This window comes from Sceloporus occidentalis, unplaced genomic scaffold, assembly GCF_023333645.1.
Source record: "Sceloporus occidentalis isolate IW3139 unplaced genomic scaffold, rSceOcc1.0.p SCAF_94, whole genome shotgun sequence".
Classification (NCBI taxonomy): Eukaryota; Metazoa; Chordata; class Lepidosauria; order Squamata; family Phrynosomatidae; genus Sceloporus; species Sceloporus occidentalis.
This window is the reverse complement of record NW_028317074.1, coordinates 2,456,402-2,474,572: the sequence shown is the minus strand read 5'-3', so window position 1 is coordinate 2,474,572 and position 18,171 is coordinate 2,456,402. Positions and strand designations below refer to the sequence as shown.

Sequence of the window (18,171 nt, the reverse complement as noted above, 5' to 3'; positions counted from 1 at the left end):
GGACCTGTATATCTATAACTAAAGTACAATTTGTGTGAAAAAAAAATTACTATTACAAAGTTTGACAAAGTGTAGTTCTATAATTGGTGCATGGAAAGGGTTAAAATAACAGCATTTGGAATACCCTGGGGTGTCTAGTTTTCAAAAATATATGGTTTGAATGGGTTAAATTGAGTTAACCGGCTTCAAAGATATTCCAAAGAGGAGAGGGAGGCACAATGACCAAATGACCACCTGAATTACGCATGCCCCAAAAGTAGCCTTTTACCAGCCAAACAATCTGACAAACCCATGCATGTGGGGTATCGCTGTACTCAGGAGATGTTGCTGAACACATATTGGGGTGTTGTTTGACAGTGACATATACCAGCACCTGTATATCTATAACTAAAGTACAATTTGTGTGGGAAAAAAAATAAAAAAAATTACTATTACAAAGTTTGACAAAGTGTAGTTGTATAATTGGTGCATGGAAAGGGTTAAAATAACAGCATTTGGAATACCCTGGGGTGTCTAGTTTTCAAAAATATATGGTTTGAATGGGTTAAATTGAGTTAACCGGCTTCAAAGATGTTCCAAAGAGGAGATGGAGGCAGACTGACCAGATTTGTTAAAAAAGATTTGGAAATCATAAAACGCTGCTTGTACTTATTGCCCTATAACTTACAAAAAACAGCAAAAAAACATAAAAACATTGGGTATTTCTAAACTCAGGACAAGTAGTAGAATCTATTTAGCTAGTTTTTTACTTGCTTTTTTAGGTGAGTAAAAGATTTTTCAAATAAAAGTCATAAAATGTGTTTTTTTTTCAATTTTTCACCATGTTTTTTTATTTATTTTTTTAGTAAATAAGATGATACGATCAAAATAATGGTATCTGAAGAAAGCCCATCTTGTCCTGAAAAAAACAATATATAACTTATGTGGGTACACTAAATGGGTGAGGAGAAAATTACAGCTGAACACAAGCACCACAAAAGTGTCAAAACAGCCTCGGTCCCACAGGGTACAAAACGAAAAATGAGCCCGGTCCTTAAGGGGTTAAAGGAGGAAATTATGGCGCGAGCGAGGAACTCCCGCACCTTTACTTTTGAAGGCCAGGTTTTGGCGCTCTACCAGGACCTATCCTCCATTACCCTACGTAACAGGCGCGTACTCCGACCGCTGATGTCACTGCTTCAAGACAGAGGTATACGATACCGTTGGGGGTTCCCTTTTCAGCTTATCATCACCCACGACGGCTCTACTCATATAGTGAAGAAGCATCATGACGTGCTGGATGTAGCAGATGCCCTCGGGCTTCCCACGCCGAGGGTGGAAGATTGGTCGCTCATGTCGGCACTACCTGCCCGAACCCCACGTGAGCCTCCGGCGCTCAAGACCGCGCCGAGGAGACGCAGCGGCCGACGGCAGTCACCCCACACACTCTCGGGAGGAGTGACGCAATCTGGTTAACTCACGCTTTGGTGATGTTCCCAACTACACATATGCTCTCAGGGATTTATTTTTCTTTACTTGACTCGTAGTGAATATGTGCCTGTATGTATATGTATGCACAAGTCTGTATGTATTTATATGCGTGTATATATCTATGGGTAACAATACCCCCCCCTTTTTTTTTTTTTTCTTTCCTTCTATGGTTTCTCATGCCTAATGCCGGTTCTTAAGTGTCATGAGCGACTGAGGTGGTTTCGCTACTGAGGGCCATATACTTCCTGCACCTGTTTGCCTGTTTTTGTTTTTGTATATAGGGGTTCGCCCCCTGGTTGCTTCACTTTCATTGGCCATATGTTCTCTGCACATGAACGCCTGTCCTCATGTTTCCTTGCTATTGTCTGTACCACCACGTATTGCTACCGAGCTATCTGTTACATTTGTTAACGCACTAAGTGGCTGTCTGATGTGGTGTGGACAGGAACTGCCGCTTGTGAAGGTTTGCCCTGTCTGGCTATCACCATGCAGGGCTGCGGCGTTTGCATGCTTACACACACACACACACACCCCTTTTTTTTTTTTCTCTCTCTATGCTTTCTCATGCCTAATTGCCTAAAACCGGTTCTTAAGTGTCACGGGCGACTGAGGTGGTTTCGCTGCCAGGGGCCATATGCTTCCTGCACCTGACTGCCTGTTTTTGTATATAGAAGTTCGCCCCCGGTGGCTTCACTTTCATTGGCCACATGTTCTCTGCACAGGACAGCCTTTACTTCCTATTGTCTGTATAACCACGTATTGCTACCACGTTACCGGTTACTTTTGTTAATGCGTTCAGTTTCCGTCTGAAGTGGTGTGGACGGGTATTGTCGCTTGTGAAGGATTGCCCTGTCTGGCTATCACCATGCAGGGCTGCGGCGTTTGCATGCTTACACACGCATGCACCCTTTTTTTTTTTTTCTCCTCTCTCACTCTACGACTTGATATACATGTTATGTTTATATTGCCATCTCGGCGCTGTTCACGCATGGATATTGTTTGCTTTATTACATGGGGGGGGGGGTTGGGGGGCTTGGGTTGTTTCTGTGGCTACACTTCGCTGTCTTGGACGGGGCTTCCACGGCTCCCTTGCAGTTCGGATTTTTTTTTTGGGCGACAGGCTCTGGACTTGTCCTGGTGTTCTAGGTCCTCGCTCATCCCGATATCTGCGGTACAGCGTTACTTCTGTTCCCTGTCTGTTGTCTCCTTCCCTTCCTGTTTCCTCTTCCCTATATAATCCCCTCCTAGCTCCTTTCCTCCCTCCGTTCCCCCCCCTTTTTTTTTTCCTCCCCTCTCTCGCTCTTTCTTTGCTCACACTTTTTCTCCCTGTTCCCCTCTCTCACTCCTGTCCATCTTACCATGCCCCGCCCTGGCGCTCCCTTTCGGCCCGCGGACCTGGTGGTCCTGAGCCTCAATGTCCGTGGCCTTAATGTTCCCGAGAAAAGGTCCAGGGTGTTCAGATCACTTCGTCGGTCAACTCTGTCGGTGGTCTTATTGCAAGAGACTCATCTACGTGGGGCTGGAGCCCCCTCTCTTCGCAGTCCCCCCCAGTCGCAGTCCCCCCCAGGTCTTTACTAGTAATTTTGCGGACTCTAAATCGCGGGGGACCGCCATGTTACTCTCCAGGCATGTCCCTTTTCTCCTGTCGGCTTCTAGGGAGGATCCGGGTGGGAGATACACGTTTGTCAAGGCCTCCATCTATCTCCCCAACAGGGGGCAATGTAAGGTGTTGTCCCGCATTCTCCGCTCCCTTATGGAGTTTAAACAAGGCATACTCATATTGGGTGGAGATTTTAATATGCCCCCGGAACCACGCTTAGACACTTCCCTGGGATCCTCTCGTACGCTACCCTCTCACATTAAACAATTTAATTCTATTCTTCGGCAATATAGATTGGTTGATTGCTGGAGGGCGTTTCACCAGGGTGACAAGGATTACACCTGCTTTTCTGCCCCGCACAGATCCTACTCCAGAATCGACCTTCTCCTAATGGAACACTATCATCTAAGCTTGGGAATCGGCTGCGCCATTGGTCCACAGATCAGTCCCCAGTTCTCTTGCATCTCCGGGCTGACCTTTATAGACCGACCTCCACCTCATGGCGTCTTAATGAGTCCCTGTTGGCCAATGCAGATGTAACTAGTGCTGCTGCGGAGCAGTTGCAATGCTTCTTTCGGGAAAACGCGGACTCGGGGTTGAACCACTCCACTACCTGGGAGGCACACAAGTGCACGATTCGGGGCCTCTTTATCTGTAAGGCCTCACACTGGAAAAAAGAGAGAACGCGAGAGATCTCGGATCTCACGCAGCGTATCGCGAGGGTGGAATCCATCCACAAAAGCACGTGTGATGAGCGCACCTACCTGGAATTGACTGAGCTGCGACGTCGCCTGAGCACACTTCCCAATTATAATATTCAAAGATAATTTTTGCGCACACAGGCTCTTTTTTATGAGCATGGTAACAAATGCGGTCGCTTGCTAGCCAAGGGCATTGCGAACTAAGCAACAATCGCTTTACGTCAGCAAAATTAAACTGCCTAGCGGCCTGATCTCTTGCTCTCCCATGGATACAGCCGATTCCTTCTGTAATTATTATCGTTCCTTGTACAACCTCCCGGGTGATGGTACGGGTGCTCATCGGAACGCCCTTATTAGTGGCTACCTGGAGACACACGTGCGCCGTAGGCTCACTGTGGCCCAATTGGAGGAACTCGACGAGGAAATCACCACAGAGGAATTGTGGGCAGCTATCAAATCTATGCCAACCGGAAAAGCTCCAAGACCGGATGGTCTCCCGCTTCGGTACTATCATTTTGGCAGCAACTACAGGCCCCCCTCGTGGCTCTCCTCAACGCTGTGTGTCGGGGCGAGTCCTTTCATCCCCATTCACTAATGGCGACCATTACAGTGTTGACCAAAGAGGGTAAGGATCCAATGTTATGCCAGAGTTATAGGCCCATTTCCCTGTTGAACACCGATCTCAAGCTCTTTGCGAAGGTCTTGTCTACCAGGCTTCAGCGGGTCCTGGGAGCTTTAATACACCCAGACCAATCGGGCTTTATTGTGGGGCAGGAGGGGCGGGATGGGACTTTTCAGGCTTTGAATACCATCTCTCATGCCCAGGCTTCTGGCCAGAGGCTTCTTCTCCTGTCTACTGACGCGGAGAAGGCGTTCGATAGGGTCGCTTGAGACTTTATGTTCCAGACCCTCCGGACCATGGGATTTGGTGGCTTCTGGCTCCATTGGATCACCTCCCTATACTCTTCCCCGTCTGCGCGCATTCGTTTGAACGGAGCCCTCACGGACTCCTTTCCGATTCGCAAGGGAACGTGGCAGGGCTGTCCCCTCTCGCCCCTCCTGTTCGCCATCACCTTGGAGCCCTTCTTGCAGGCAATCAGGGACAACCGCAGCATTCACGGCCTGATGTGCTCTGGTCGTTCGCTTAAAGTCGCTGCGTATGCGGATGATCTGCTTTTCTCGGTGTTACAGCCCATTGTTTCGCTCCCACATATACACGACGAACTGGGAACCTACGGTTCCCTCTCTAACTTCAGGGTCAACAGGGATAAGTCTGAGATCTTGGATGTCTCCCTGTCCTCTGCGGAGGTGCGGGCGCTTCAGGCCTTCCTCCCCTATCGGTGGTGCCCGGGACGCATTAAGTACCTGGGGGTCTGGTTACCAAAGGATCTCGCCTCCGCTTATCGGGAAAATTTCCCCGGACTGCTACAACGGCTCAAAGGTGACTTGCAACGATGGGCTCTCCCTCATGTGTCGTGGCTTGGTCGGATAAACGTCATCAAGATGAATGTTCTCCCGAGGGTGCTGTACCTCTTTCAGTCCTTGCCGATTTGTGTCCCGAGGTCGTTCTTCTCTGAGCTCCGCACTCTTATCATTCGCTACGTCTGGAGGGGGAGGCTCCCCAGATTGAGGTATTCGGTGCTCACGCGCCCAAAGGACAGGGGTGGTCTCTCCCTTCCTGATTTCTTTCGCTACTATTGCGCTGCCCACTTGCTCCGACTACTCGAGTGGAGATTTCACCCTGCCCCTAAGATATGGATTGAGATGGAGCAGGCCTCCTTGCCATTTCCCTTGTCATCTGTTGTTGGGCTTCGTCCTGGTGCTCTCCGGCTCCTGCTTTGTTCGAACCCCTTTGTGCGTGCCTCCTTGGGAGTTTGGCGCCGGAGGCGGATTGGTGGGTCCGTCTTCTCTTTTCCGTCTCCGCTGACTCCTATAGCTGGTAACCCGGATTTTGTTCCGGGACTGGAGAGGGGCTTCTTGGAGTCTCTAGGCCTGTCCCCCACTTTGAAGCTGTCTGAGGTCTGGGATGGGTCGGCCCCTGTATGTTTCGAAAGGGCTTCTCCCACTGCCCCACGCTCCATGTTGCAGTGCTTGCGCTATGTCACTTCACTTCCGTGTAAACAATCTCAAGAGAGAGCTGACCCCTTTTGAACATCTCGCAGAGAGGGAGACTTTGCCCAGGGGTGGGATCTCCCTTATTTACCGCATTCTTCTGCTGCAGGACTCTTCGGTGTCCCCGTCGTTTATGGGATTCTGGGAATCTGCCCTTGGTGTCGTCCTCTCTGACCTCCAGTGGGAGAAGATTTGTGTCTTGACGCACAAATGCTCCATCGCTTCCAGGGTCCAGGAGACTGCATACAAGCTCTTGACCCTGTGGTATCGTACCCCTGTGGCTGTTAGCAGGTTTTTGCCGGTAAGTGATCCGTCCTGCTGGAGGTGCGGCCTCGAACCTGGTACCTACCTGCATATTTGGTGGGAATGCGGCCGCTTGAAGTCCTACTGGGCGGGTGTTTTTCGCTGTCTGGGGGAGGTTGTGGGCGAATCGATAGCGCCTTCCCCGACTCTGGGTCTCCTTCTTCACTCCGAGAGGTCCTTGGGTACCATGAAACTCTCAGTTATGCGGCATCTTCTCCCTCTGCCCTCTTTCCACCCTGTTTTCTGTGTCTCTGTTTGTGAGCCCCCCCCTTTTAATGTGTATGTATGTGTATGTCTGTATGTATGTGTGTGTGTGTATGTATATATATATATATATAATTTTTTTTATTTTTTTTTTTTATCCTCACTCTTCGTTGGAGCTTGAGTCTTTTACATATTAACCACAATGCTTTACACCATACTCATTCTTGGTTTATTCTGGCAGTACAGAGCGGTGTCTGTGCTCCAGTGTGTTCTTCAAGCATTTTTTTTTTTTTTTGTACCTATTCTGGTCTATTTCATTTTATTTTCTGTTATAGTCACCATTTGTTTTATCTCTCCCAAACTTATTTGTTTGATGTTTCTATGTCTTTGAAAACAATAAAATATGATTTACCCGAAAGTGACACCCGGAGCTGTAAATCCATACCTGAAGTGCAATTTTTGTGATAAAAACACACAAAATAAATTACCACAACGTTTGACAAAGGGTGGTAGTAGAATTAGTGCATGGAAATGGTTAAAATACCAGCATATGAAATGCCTTGGGATGTCTAGTTTTCAAAAATATAAGGTTTGATGGGGTAAATAGCACATTGGGGCAGAATGACCAGATTTTTAACTTGCAGAAAAAAAACATTGGGTATTTCTAAACTCAGGACAAATAGTAGAATCTATTTAACAGAGATTTTTCAAATAAGTTTTTTTTTTTTTTTTAATTTTTCATCATTTTATTATAGGAAATTAGATATGATCAAAAATGCTCTCTGAGGAAAGCCCTTCTTTTCCTGAAAACCAATATATAGCTTGCGTGGGTACACTAAATGAGTGAAGCGAAAAATACATCTAACCACGAGTACCACAAAAGTGTTAAACACTAAACTGTACAAAGAGTAAAAAAGAAAAAAAGTTGTGTTTTAGTCCTTTGATCCCTCCCAAAATGAAATAATGTGTATATGTATATTTTGTTTTAATATTACTAGACTCCTGGGGGCGTAGTAGAATATAAATTAGGGTTGTTTGGGGCAGATAGACTTATTCTGTGGAATAAATCTTATTTAAAAAAAAATGTAGAAAATGCAGTTTAGGTTTGCCTCATGATTTATAATGTTGGTTAGACAATGTATCCATGTAGGGCAGGGGTGGGCAATTAATTTTCCCATGGGGCCACATGAGAAATTGGAATGGTTTTAGAGGGCCAGACCAACATACGAAGGCTCCATGCACATTGCCGTAATGGGGCCGTATTCCAGCCGCCCGATCGGCCGTAACGGCCAGCTGAAACTGACTGGCGTGCTGCTACGGCGAGGAGGAGAACGGTGTTTCACCCGTTTTACCGCTCGCCCTCTCCATTGGCAGACTCTGCCAATGGAGAGGGGAGCGGTAAGGAGCACTCCCATCTCCTCTCCGCAGCAGCACGCCGTAGTTTCGCCTGGGTTACGGCCCGGGCGAAACTACAGCAGTGTGCATGAGCCCTTAACTTCATTCTACCAATACCTGTATACTGCATACATATACTATCCCTTCTTAAAAAAATGGTAAATGAAACTTTACAATGAGTCAGTGAAAAGATAATAAACTTTAATGAACCTGCATTACAGTATATGCATCCTTACCATTTTTTTAAATCAGATATTTCTTTAATACATTTTTCAACATACAAAAACAGAGAAAAAAATCACAACAGTGACAAACACCGTAACATTACCATTTTTAATGTATACAAAAACGTTCAATGAGAGAAATCTAGCCTGTTTTGGGCTTGAACAAGTGCATTAAAATCAGGTTGAATATCCGAGGTGGCTATGCGAAGGACAGCACACAGGTGATCATCACTGAGAGAGGATCTGTATCTGGATTTGTTGAACTGCATCATTGAGAATGTTTTTTCACATACGTAGGTAGATCCAAAGAGAACTAACATCCTCTGAGCATGCGTCCTTATGTGTGGAAAGTTTTCCACCTTGAGAGAAGAATAAAACTCCAGCAGTGATACTGACTTAAAATGCTCTGCCAGTAGATTGTCAGACTGCAGATCAATGAGTTCAAGCTGGGCATCACTGGGTGCATTATCCACACTGCATGTAAAGGGAGAAGAAATCATGTGCATTTCACTCTCAATTGCTTTGAAGTCTTGAAATCTTCTGGTAAACTCATCATGTAGTGCCCCTAACATGGATGAATACCTTTGGAGGTGATCAGCTGATGGTGTGACTTCTTTCAGTGTTGGCATGTGAGTGAGAATTTTGTCCTTCAGTTGACTTGAAAGAAACGTCAACTTTCTCATGAAAGCTGTCACAAAGTTGAACATTTCATGTACAAAGAGGCCTTTGCCTTGCAGCTTGACATTTAGTTCATTCATGAGTGCAGTCACATCAACAGCAAAGGCCAGATCTGCCATCCAGCGTGTATCTGAGAACTCTGGGATGTCTTTGCCTTTCTGCTCACAAAACTCCTGAATCTGGGCTCTCAGGTCCCATACTCTTTTAAGCACCTTGCCAACACTGAGCCATCTCACAGCCGTCTGGTAGCCTATGTCACTATGTTCACTGTCATGCTCCTCCAACAGTGCAACAAATTGTCTGTGATTTAGTGCTCTTGCCCTGATGAAATTAACTATCTTAGTTACAATATCAACAACATGGCTGATTTTTAGCACCGACTTGCACAGCACCTCCTGATGAATAATGCAATGCAGAAATATACATTTCTGTTCTGGATTCATTTCAGTCACTTTTTCTTGCATCCGCTTCAAAAGTCCGACATTTTTCCCTGTCAGATTTGGACAGCCATCGGTTGTAACACCTACCAATTTGTTCCATTTTAGTCCTAGCTTGTCCATGGATGCATTTACCTCTGTAAACAAATCACTCCCCGTTGTAGTATCTTTCATTGATCGCATAGCTGCCAGCTCTTCCATCATCTCAAAGTTTTTTGTTATCCCACGTAAAAAAATAAGTAACTGGGCTGTATCTCGGATATCACAGCTCTCGTCCAGAGCCAAGGAAAAAAAGGTAAAATCATCCGCTTTCTTTTGCAGCTGAAGCTCCAAATTCCCCGCTATGTCTTCGACCCGTCTCGTTATAGTTCGCCTGGAGAGGGGCACATTTGCGAATGCTTCTTTTTTCTCAGGACAAATTAGCGCTGCAGAGTCCACCAAACATTCTTTGACAAACTCCCCATCAGAGAATGGCTTACTGTTTCTTGCAATTTTGTAGGATACTACAAAGCAGGTCCTTACGGCTGCATCCCTGGATGAGTGAAGCTTTTTAAAAAATCCTTGCTGACTTTGCAGGTTTGCTAGCAAATCTTCAGATACCCGTGCCCGCTCTGCCTCCGTCAAGTTCTTGTATTTCTCTCCGTGTTTAGTCTCATAATGGCGGTGCAAATTGTAATCTTTAAATACAGCTATCTGCTCTCCACAAACTAAACACACAGCTTTACCTTTGGTTTCAGTAAATAGATATTTAGAAGTCCATTCTTTGTTAAAAACTCGGCATTCTGCATCAATTTTTCTTTTTTTAATGTTAGCCGCCATATTTAAGGGTTAACAGCTAACCTCGGAAAATAGATTTTTTTAATACACAGTAGTATGCTCCTAGGAGAGGGCACAGAGAGCTGCCCCAAGAAGAGAGCTTAAAAAGTGAATATTATTAGCATTATTATTATTGTAATTACAATGCAAAGGGAAAAGTCCTGACACTTACCAATGACGAGCGTGGAACGATTGTCCTGGCACTCCCCAAGGTCCGCAACGAGCATCCTGGCACTCAGAAGTTACAGTGGCATCACTTACTCAGCATCGGGAAGCAGTGAAACTACAAACTCCGAAGCCTTGTCCATTTTGTTAACTTATGTGCTGTTTAATAAAGTTATTCAAGCCTACGTCATTGGTAGAGGTGCTTGAATAAGTAAGGCCTGAATAACTATTAGCACAGCACAGAAGTGAACAAAATGAACAAGGCTTCGGAGTGCATAGTTTCGCTGCTTCCCGTTGCTGACACCGGACTCATTGGTGAGTCACCAGGACACTCTTTGCGGGCCGGTCCGAGCTATTCAGCGGGCCGGATGTGGCCCGCGGGCCGTGCTTTGCCCAGGTCTGATGTAGGGTGTTAGAAAACCTTTGTGAAATAGCCTCCCCTATATAACTTTTGTTGGGGAGAATTAAATAAGTATAAAACTACAATTTTGTTTTATTGCATTTATTAATTATTGCCAACACATCAACCATAAAGCAATTAAACATGAACTATAGACTTAAAATTTACAGACACACTTAAAAATTTTTTCTTATAAAAGGAAAATAAGCAGGCAGTAATCACATTTAACCCTAGGATGGATGAGACACTGTGTAGTGTTAATAAAAGCAGAGGTTGTATTTGAATTTTTTATTTTGCGTGTAATATTCTCTGCGTGTAAAACACAGACCATAATCTGTAGTTTGTACTAAAGGGATTCCAAGGAAATGTAGATATTAGGAGAAAAAGGCATATTTGCATCAAAATAGCTAAATTAATTTGCATGTGCTTTTTTCTTTGTATAATATCACAAATAGCTTTTTTGCTTCATTAGACTTAATAATCACAGAGATGTTTGTTTAAAAATAAACAAAAAAAAACCATCATTGCAGACCCCCCCCAAGTCTACTAATTAGACTTTCTCCATGTTTTTAAAGACTGTATTAAAATCAAATCTTTAGCCATTTGATAATTTTCAGCTTTTTTGATATAAATCCTATAATATTTGTATTTTTTCTTTCCAATCTGGTTCAGAATTCATAGATCTCATACCATAAGATTTATAAATACACACACTATATATATATATATATATATACACACACATATATTATATATATACACACACACACACACACACCTTACAACATACAATTTCAACTTCTGCTGTGGATCCTTTATTTAAATTGTGATATAAAAGATTATATATGAGCCTGTTAGAGCTGGGAAATCTTGGTGTCTCACATGTCTAACAGTATTCAAGTCTTTGCTCTCATATTTAATGACCCTATAATAAAATAATACATTATAAATTAGTTCTCACTTGGTTGGGACAGACATTGAGTGGTAATAAAAGTTTTGTTTGCAATAAAGACACCAGATCTTTACTACAAAGAAATTAAATTCTACATGGTTGCTGTATTGTGGTATGAATTCTACAGATTTGAATTTTGACTTCTGATAAACAAGGGGACGAAACCTATGTCACTACCACAATAGAAAACAGAAAGACACAAACCCTCAGGTACAGATAAGTCAGCAACAGTATAAAAAAACATATGTAAAACAATTTACAGAAGAAGCTGTAGCAGGGATTTTCATCAGTGGCTTCAAAAGTACCCCCAAGATTTAGGAGCCATAGAGAAGCCCTACGATACTGGCTCTGCTGCTTCTACCTTCCCTCATTAGTTTCTATATTGATTGGTTTATTGGATGTGCTTAACTGACTACAAAACAGTGCATTTGCTAACAGGGAATTTGTGTTCTAAGACACAGCCATTTAGATTGGCAAAAACCTTAAATAGCCGACCGTTTACTGGCCACCAGAAGTTTTCCAGTGTTGCATGAGACAGATTAAGCTTCCAATGTAAAATAGGTTTTGAATGTGTTTGTGTGTTACATTGCAAAGCATTTAAAGATGAAAATTGTTGCTGTTTAAAACTTGGATCCCTGGTGTACAGAACTCACTCTAGCCAGTTTTATCACCACTTGGTTTGTATCTCCTTTCATGCCCATCGTGTGGCAGATCGCTTAACTCACTTGAAATAACAAAAATGTATGCAAAATTTGCTTTGCCAATGATATCTGTGAATGTCATACGCTTTAAATTTTTTCTGAATATGTGAAGGAAAAAAAAAAAAAAAAAAAGCTTAAATCATAGAAAAGCTGAAGGAAAAGTTAAATGCCAAAAGTCAGAAGTACACAATAGCAAAATGTTTACACTTTTAAAGGGTATTTGGCACTATATTTGCAAAAGGAAAACAAAAAACAAAACTTACTTCCTGATCCGTGTTTTATTGGTATCAATATATTAATCTGCTAGTATAATAATTTGGATTAATATTTATAATGAATTTACACTGCTCTATTTCATAAATATGTATATTTACATATTTAACATTTAAAAAAAAAAGTATTGTGAAGGGGCCTACAAAAATAAACTAACAGATTTAAAAGTTGATAAAGTGTGTGTGTCCATCATTCAAGATTTCTGCAAAGGCCTTACAGTCATATGTCCTTCTATATCCTCTGTATAGAAAGAAGCTGCCACAAGTAAGTATAATTGAGAGAAAAGAACAGCTTTGTAAACTACACTCTTCCATAGCCTAATCTATGCAGGGAACTCATTTCTATGAGAGGACATCTCTACCTATCCAGAACACACGTGTGTAAATCAATATAGCAATACTAGTAGAAAATACTCTTCAGAACTCTTCCATCATGGCAGTGTTTAGAGAATAGACCAATGTTTTAACCAATGTATAAATAACCATACGTTTTTAAAAGGGTATGCTGTACTTATCACTCAGTGGCCAAGAACAGGACCACCTTCTCCTTCAGCAATAGTACCGTATTGGCTCGGATATAGGCCGCCCCCGTATATAGGCCGCACCCTAAAAGTTTGGTGCTTTTTTAAAGAAAGTTTTTTTCTTTAAAAAAGCACCAAAAAAACATGCTGCCACTGTCCTCCCTCCCCGAGATATGCTACCACTGTCCCCCCCCCCCCCGAGATATGCTACCACTGTCCTCCTCCCCCCGAGATATGCTACCACTGTCCTCCTCCCCCCGAGATATGCTACCACTGTGTCCCCCCCCCCCCCCCGAGATATGCTGCCACTGTCCTCCTCTGCCCCCCCGACTTACCAGAGCAGACTCCCGGGTGTCTTGCGGGGGACATCTACGCAATACGCGTATACAACTTCCGGTGCCGGCACATGGGGGGGGGGGAGCGCAGAGGTAAAACGCATCGTGCGGACGGTCCGCATGATGCGCTTAGACAACCTCCCGTGCCGGCACCCCCCCCCCCCCCGTGGAAAGTGCTGGCAGGGGAGGCTGTCTCAGCGTATCAGAGAGTAGGATGCAGGTCCCCTGCACCGCTGTGGGGGATCTGTATCCTAACCCCGCTGCCTGCCCGGTGCCCGGGACTGCATGTCCCGGGCGTCGGGCGCTAGACCCCGAATATAGGCCGCACCCCCACTTTAAAGACTTAAAGTGGGTGAAAAAAGTGCGGCCTATATTCGAGCCAATACGGTATGTCATAACGTGTGCTAAAATGCTATTGTTAATTAACACTTTCCCCGATCTTAAAAGGGTTATGGAATCTACAGATGCTCTATAAATAAAATGTAAATCAATACAGAATGTAAACTCCCAAAATATAACTAAAGAAAAGGCCATTTTTTTTTTTTTTAAACATCTCAAAGTGAAATAGAATCGGGGTATATCCAGTAAAACAGGAGAACTGCATTTTCAACGCACAGGCTTCACAATGTATAGTTATAAAGGGTCAACCACCGTGATCTTCTCCTGCAATTATAAAATAGACAGCCTGCACAAGCGGGTATTATGCAGGGTCAGTCCTACATAATGTATAATTGGCAAGCTGAAACCATCACCATCAAACGTAACATTTAAATCTTTTAGAACATCTGCATGCAGCCGATCTTCAGCCGCTCTCTACAGAGTTATTTTGGCATCGTAACTTTTGTCAAAAAGCACTACAAACACTTTAGCGACTACTTTGGCGTTATAGGCAAACAGGTATATCAGTATAATAATCTTTCTAGAACGACGTACTTTTACAAAATAAAGCTTAAAAAAAATTAAAATCCATAGCACATGTATTCTTCATCACAAAATCACTGCAAACTGTACGCCTTGTTAGGTTGGATTACTCTCTCTGCCCACGCCAATACAATGAGCGCACTACAACAGTGTCACTGGTACAAATATTATTGAACATCAAGCCTGTCGCTGCACCTTGTATATAGAATATTAACTTACCAATTCTCAAGTAACACAATATGTAACATATGGTGCTTGGAAGCCAAAGGCTTATGAGAGACCCTCAGTCTAAGGTTCTCATGGTTATCACTAAATTAATTGTAAAAATACACAATTTAGATGGCTATTTAAAGTGGTAGCTTTATAATTGATTATAACCAGCATCACTTTAATATTTAGCTATATTAAATATTGTGTCTTGTTTTAGAACTGCTTTAGGTTTTCATAGCACATCATTGTAACCAAACACTCGGACTTCTTATGTTGTACCCAGAGGGGCTCTGACTGGTGAAAGTTGGAGGAAATTCTATAGATAAACTTTAAATTTACACATTAATTACACTTATGATTTATTGCAATTATGTTCTTCGAAGTCTGATGGTCACTTTTTGGATGAGTAAAGGATGTTATTCCAAACAGGAACGCCAAGAGGCGCTAGCATAAAAGAACAGCAGTGATGTAACACAGACACCAAACCTTTCACAAACCTTAAGGCCAAAAAAATGGTAATTTACAAACGGTACTTTATTTTGCTGTAAAGCTGAACTACACAATACTACTAAACAGCGATAACATAAAATATACATTTAAAATATACATTGTTTTAAAGTGTCCATAGTTCAGAATGTATGCCGCTCCCCCAACTCTTGGAGAGGCAGTGTTTTTAAGATGACTTCTAAAAGTACTAGTAGCAAGAGAAGCTTCCATTAGCTAAGACTTACAAAGCAACAGATCTGTGCTGCTTCATTATGAAAGGTACGCGACATACACAAAAGCAAACGCGTGTCCATATTAGAAAGGCATGTAAGAAAATGACCTTACCAAAATCAAAAGGACAGGAGAATGTGGCCGTTACTAGACGACTCCTTATTTAAGTGTAAGTCTGGATCGTACAGGTTTTCCTATCTAATCTCCAAAACGGTTCATATTTCATGATCTGGTTAACAAAATAAGCGTCACAGACGCAATGATTTCTGTCCACATATAAATTACGCAACCGAGACTAAACCTAAACACCACTGTACATGTTTTACCTACAACAACAAGCATTCAAGACTTGCCTTTTAGTCCTGGACCCGCCGTGATTACACGTTTTCAAAAAACGCAGAATAGATTTTTAAGCAAAATGAAACCTTTGTATAACCTTGGTGCAAAACAATGGATGTCTTAATCTTTTGTTTTTGTCTACACAAATTCTACTCCTTTCTCTGATCTAAAAAAAAAAAAAAAAAGAAAAAAAGAATTTATAAAGGTTATCTCTGTGAAATTAGCATTTCTCATCAGGAACAGAATTGCAAGAAAGACATTAAAGTATTTTTTCTAATCTACAACAGCAAATACTATATGTGTGTGTCTTAGGTAATGTACATTTAGGTCAAAATAGTATTAATACGTAATCAATTATTCTCCCCAGACTCAAACGCTCAATACGGTTGTGCTTACTAGGTCTTGTATTCTCAGTCAGTCATTCTCAACCCATTTTAAGTGACTTGCCATCGCTATTTTACTGACATCAAGTAATGTATTGGATTACTCCGCAGGTGTACACAACAAATTCAACAATATGCACGAATCAGAACAAAACAAAAGCATTGAAAAGAAAACCCAAAACTTGACAAACATGATTAACATATCACAAATTACTTAAGGCACACGAAAAAAAAATCCCCTCTTCAAACTCCCTAAACAGACAACAGACTGGAACCCCTAGATTTTCACCATAAGCACACATGTAAATCAGTCATTATCGTTATAACTTTGACAGATGCTTTTAGGCTATTGGAATATGCATGTTTCTGTGAGTTACTGAGGACTGACTTAGTGAAGCTAAGAATTAAATATATACAAGCAGTTATGAATACTTAAGTACAATGCGTCTTGTCCAGCTATTTCTGGATTTAAGGAATCTAATGGTAGAAAAAACAGATGGACCGCTCAAAACAAAAAAAGGAGGCCACTGTGGCTCAGGTTAACCCTAGGCAGCTCTGATAAAGAATATACCAAAGTAAGAGCACAAGACATATTGCAATGGGAAATGTGGAGAGCAGCTTTAGAACTTCTCATACATGAACGAAGCACTAAACTTTTCAGTTTCAGATCTTAAAATCTAGGCCCACAGTGCAGAGGTTAAATCCAGCCTTGTTACAGCAACACCAAGACAGGTGGCCAGGCTAGTGAGAAGCTCAGATCTTTGGGACAGATTGAGCCAGTCTGTTCCTCATCATCTTTACTCTATAGGACTAAATAATCCCATGGAACTTTGAGAAACAAATCAGTATGAACCTGGCTCAAACTCTCTAGAAGATCTGGTGTCACTTTAGTAGCCGTCAACATGGCAGTTATATATATCTCTTGGTCCCCATCACCTATGAAAAGTACTGTTTCGGTCTAAGAGCTGATGATTTGCCCCGACCATGTCTCATGCTTTGTGTGAGGGGATAGATGGGTAAGAACGACCTCCACAGCCTGAAATTTCTGGTTCTTCGGTGGGATTGGGCACATCTTGTATGTCACCTCATCACCTTCAACTGGCACATATTCCCCTTCAATGCTGGTGGAAGAAAAAAGTGATTCAGAGAAGGGGCAATTAAATTATCATGCATTAGTCACTTAACCCCTTAATGACAAAGCCTGTACATGTACGGGCTCAAAATGCATTGTTTCAATGGGTTTAGGGAACGCCCATTGTCCTTAAGTGGTTAATTATGGTCTTTGCTGTTTATTAGTACACATTAGGTTGTACTGCAACTTAAAAATGTTACTGAACTATACAGTATGTAGGGTCAGCCACAGGTTACACAAGGGCAAAGTGTGAATATCTACTAAATAATTAACTTAATCTATTAAAAATGAGTGAAAACTGAAGAGAACACACTTACTCTGATATGTGCACAAATATATCTTCAGTCCCATTTTCGGGAGTGATGAAGCCATGACCCTGGGAACGGGAAAACTGTTTGCAAACCCCTTTATATACAGGTCCTGCCGAGGCCCGTGCAGTGCTAGAACAGATCAAAGAATAAAGTTGTGATTTATTTGATAATGAATACAATCGGTACATATAGAGTTTCTACTGTTGATACCGTAGTTGTATCTGCAAGTAACTCGTGTGTGGAAGAAGACATATCCAACACTCACGCCGAGTATGTTCGAGTTCTCTTGGTTGGTAGTGGGCTAGGCAGTTCCCCTAAAAGAGCATGACTTCTTTCCCAGAGCTTACTCCCTTCGCGGTGGAACGGGTAGGAAAGAGCACCTGGAGATTTTGGAGAATGGAGCGGTTGGGTGGGGTCTGATGACATATTTGCGATTAACAGGATCAAGGAGGAACTACTCTTCTACCACCTGGAATCAACACAAGGAATTAGAGATAAGATAGATGTACAAAAAAACAAAAAACTATACGCCTATAAATGGCCAGAACAGCATGTTCACTGATGGATTCATACAGAGACCCATTGTCTAAGTAAAATTGAGACTACAATGAAATGTATCAATTTGAGGGTCTGTACATGAATCTATGTCAGCAATTGCATTGGACACCACGACACTATATCAAAATAAAACAAACACATGATGGCCAAGGGAAAAGAAAGTTAAAAAGGTAAACAAGTAGGATGAAGAGGGTTCATGGAACAGCTATCATGTACAGAGCAGTTATTAAATTAGAAAAGCAAGGAATTCAAGATATTCCAGATTAATATCAAAACAAACCGTGGCAGACAAAGGACATTTTAAGGGAATTAAG

At 42.5% G+C, this 18,171-nt stretch overlaps 1 protein-coding gene and 1 pseudogene across 1 annotated transcript; both read right to left on the bottom strand.

Annotated features, from left to right (window-relative positions):
• Positions 1 to 8,137: 8,137 nt before the first annotated feature.
• Positions 8,138 to 9,943, bottom strand: LOC149284395 (general transcription factor II-I repeat domain-containing protein 2B pseudogene; annotated as a pseudogene).
• A 6,871-nt stretch (positions 9,944 to 16,814) lies between these two features.
• Positions 16,815 to 17,725, bottom strand: LOC149284394 (cold shock domain-containing protein C2-like). Its single transcript, XM_089496842.1, has 3 exons — positions 17,565 to 17,725; positions 17,306 to 17,428; positions 16,815 to 16,977 (listed from the first exon to the last, which is right to left on the bottom strand). The coding sequence occupies exons 1-3, from the start codon at positions 17,723 to 17,725 to the stop codon at positions 16,815 to 16,817; spliced, it is 447 nt and encodes a 148-aa protein (XP_089352968.1).
• Between the last annotated feature and the right edge of the window lie 446 nt (positions 17,726 to 18,171).

Excerpts from the sequence above, each read along its gene's own strand:
- LOC149284394 (XM_089496842.1), bottom strand. The coding sequence starts at position 17,725 with ATGTCATCAGACCCCACCCAACCGCTCCATTCTCCAAAATCTCCAGGT. Across the intron at positions 17,429-17,564 it reads AGAACTCGAACATACTCGGC|CACTGCACGGGCCTCGGCAG; the intron begins GTGAGTGTTGGA and ends GATCTGTTCTAG. Across the intron at positions 16,978-17,305 it reads ATATTTGTGCACATATCAGA|CATTGAAGGGGAATATGTGC; the intron begins GTAAGTGTGTTC and ends TTCTTCCACCAG.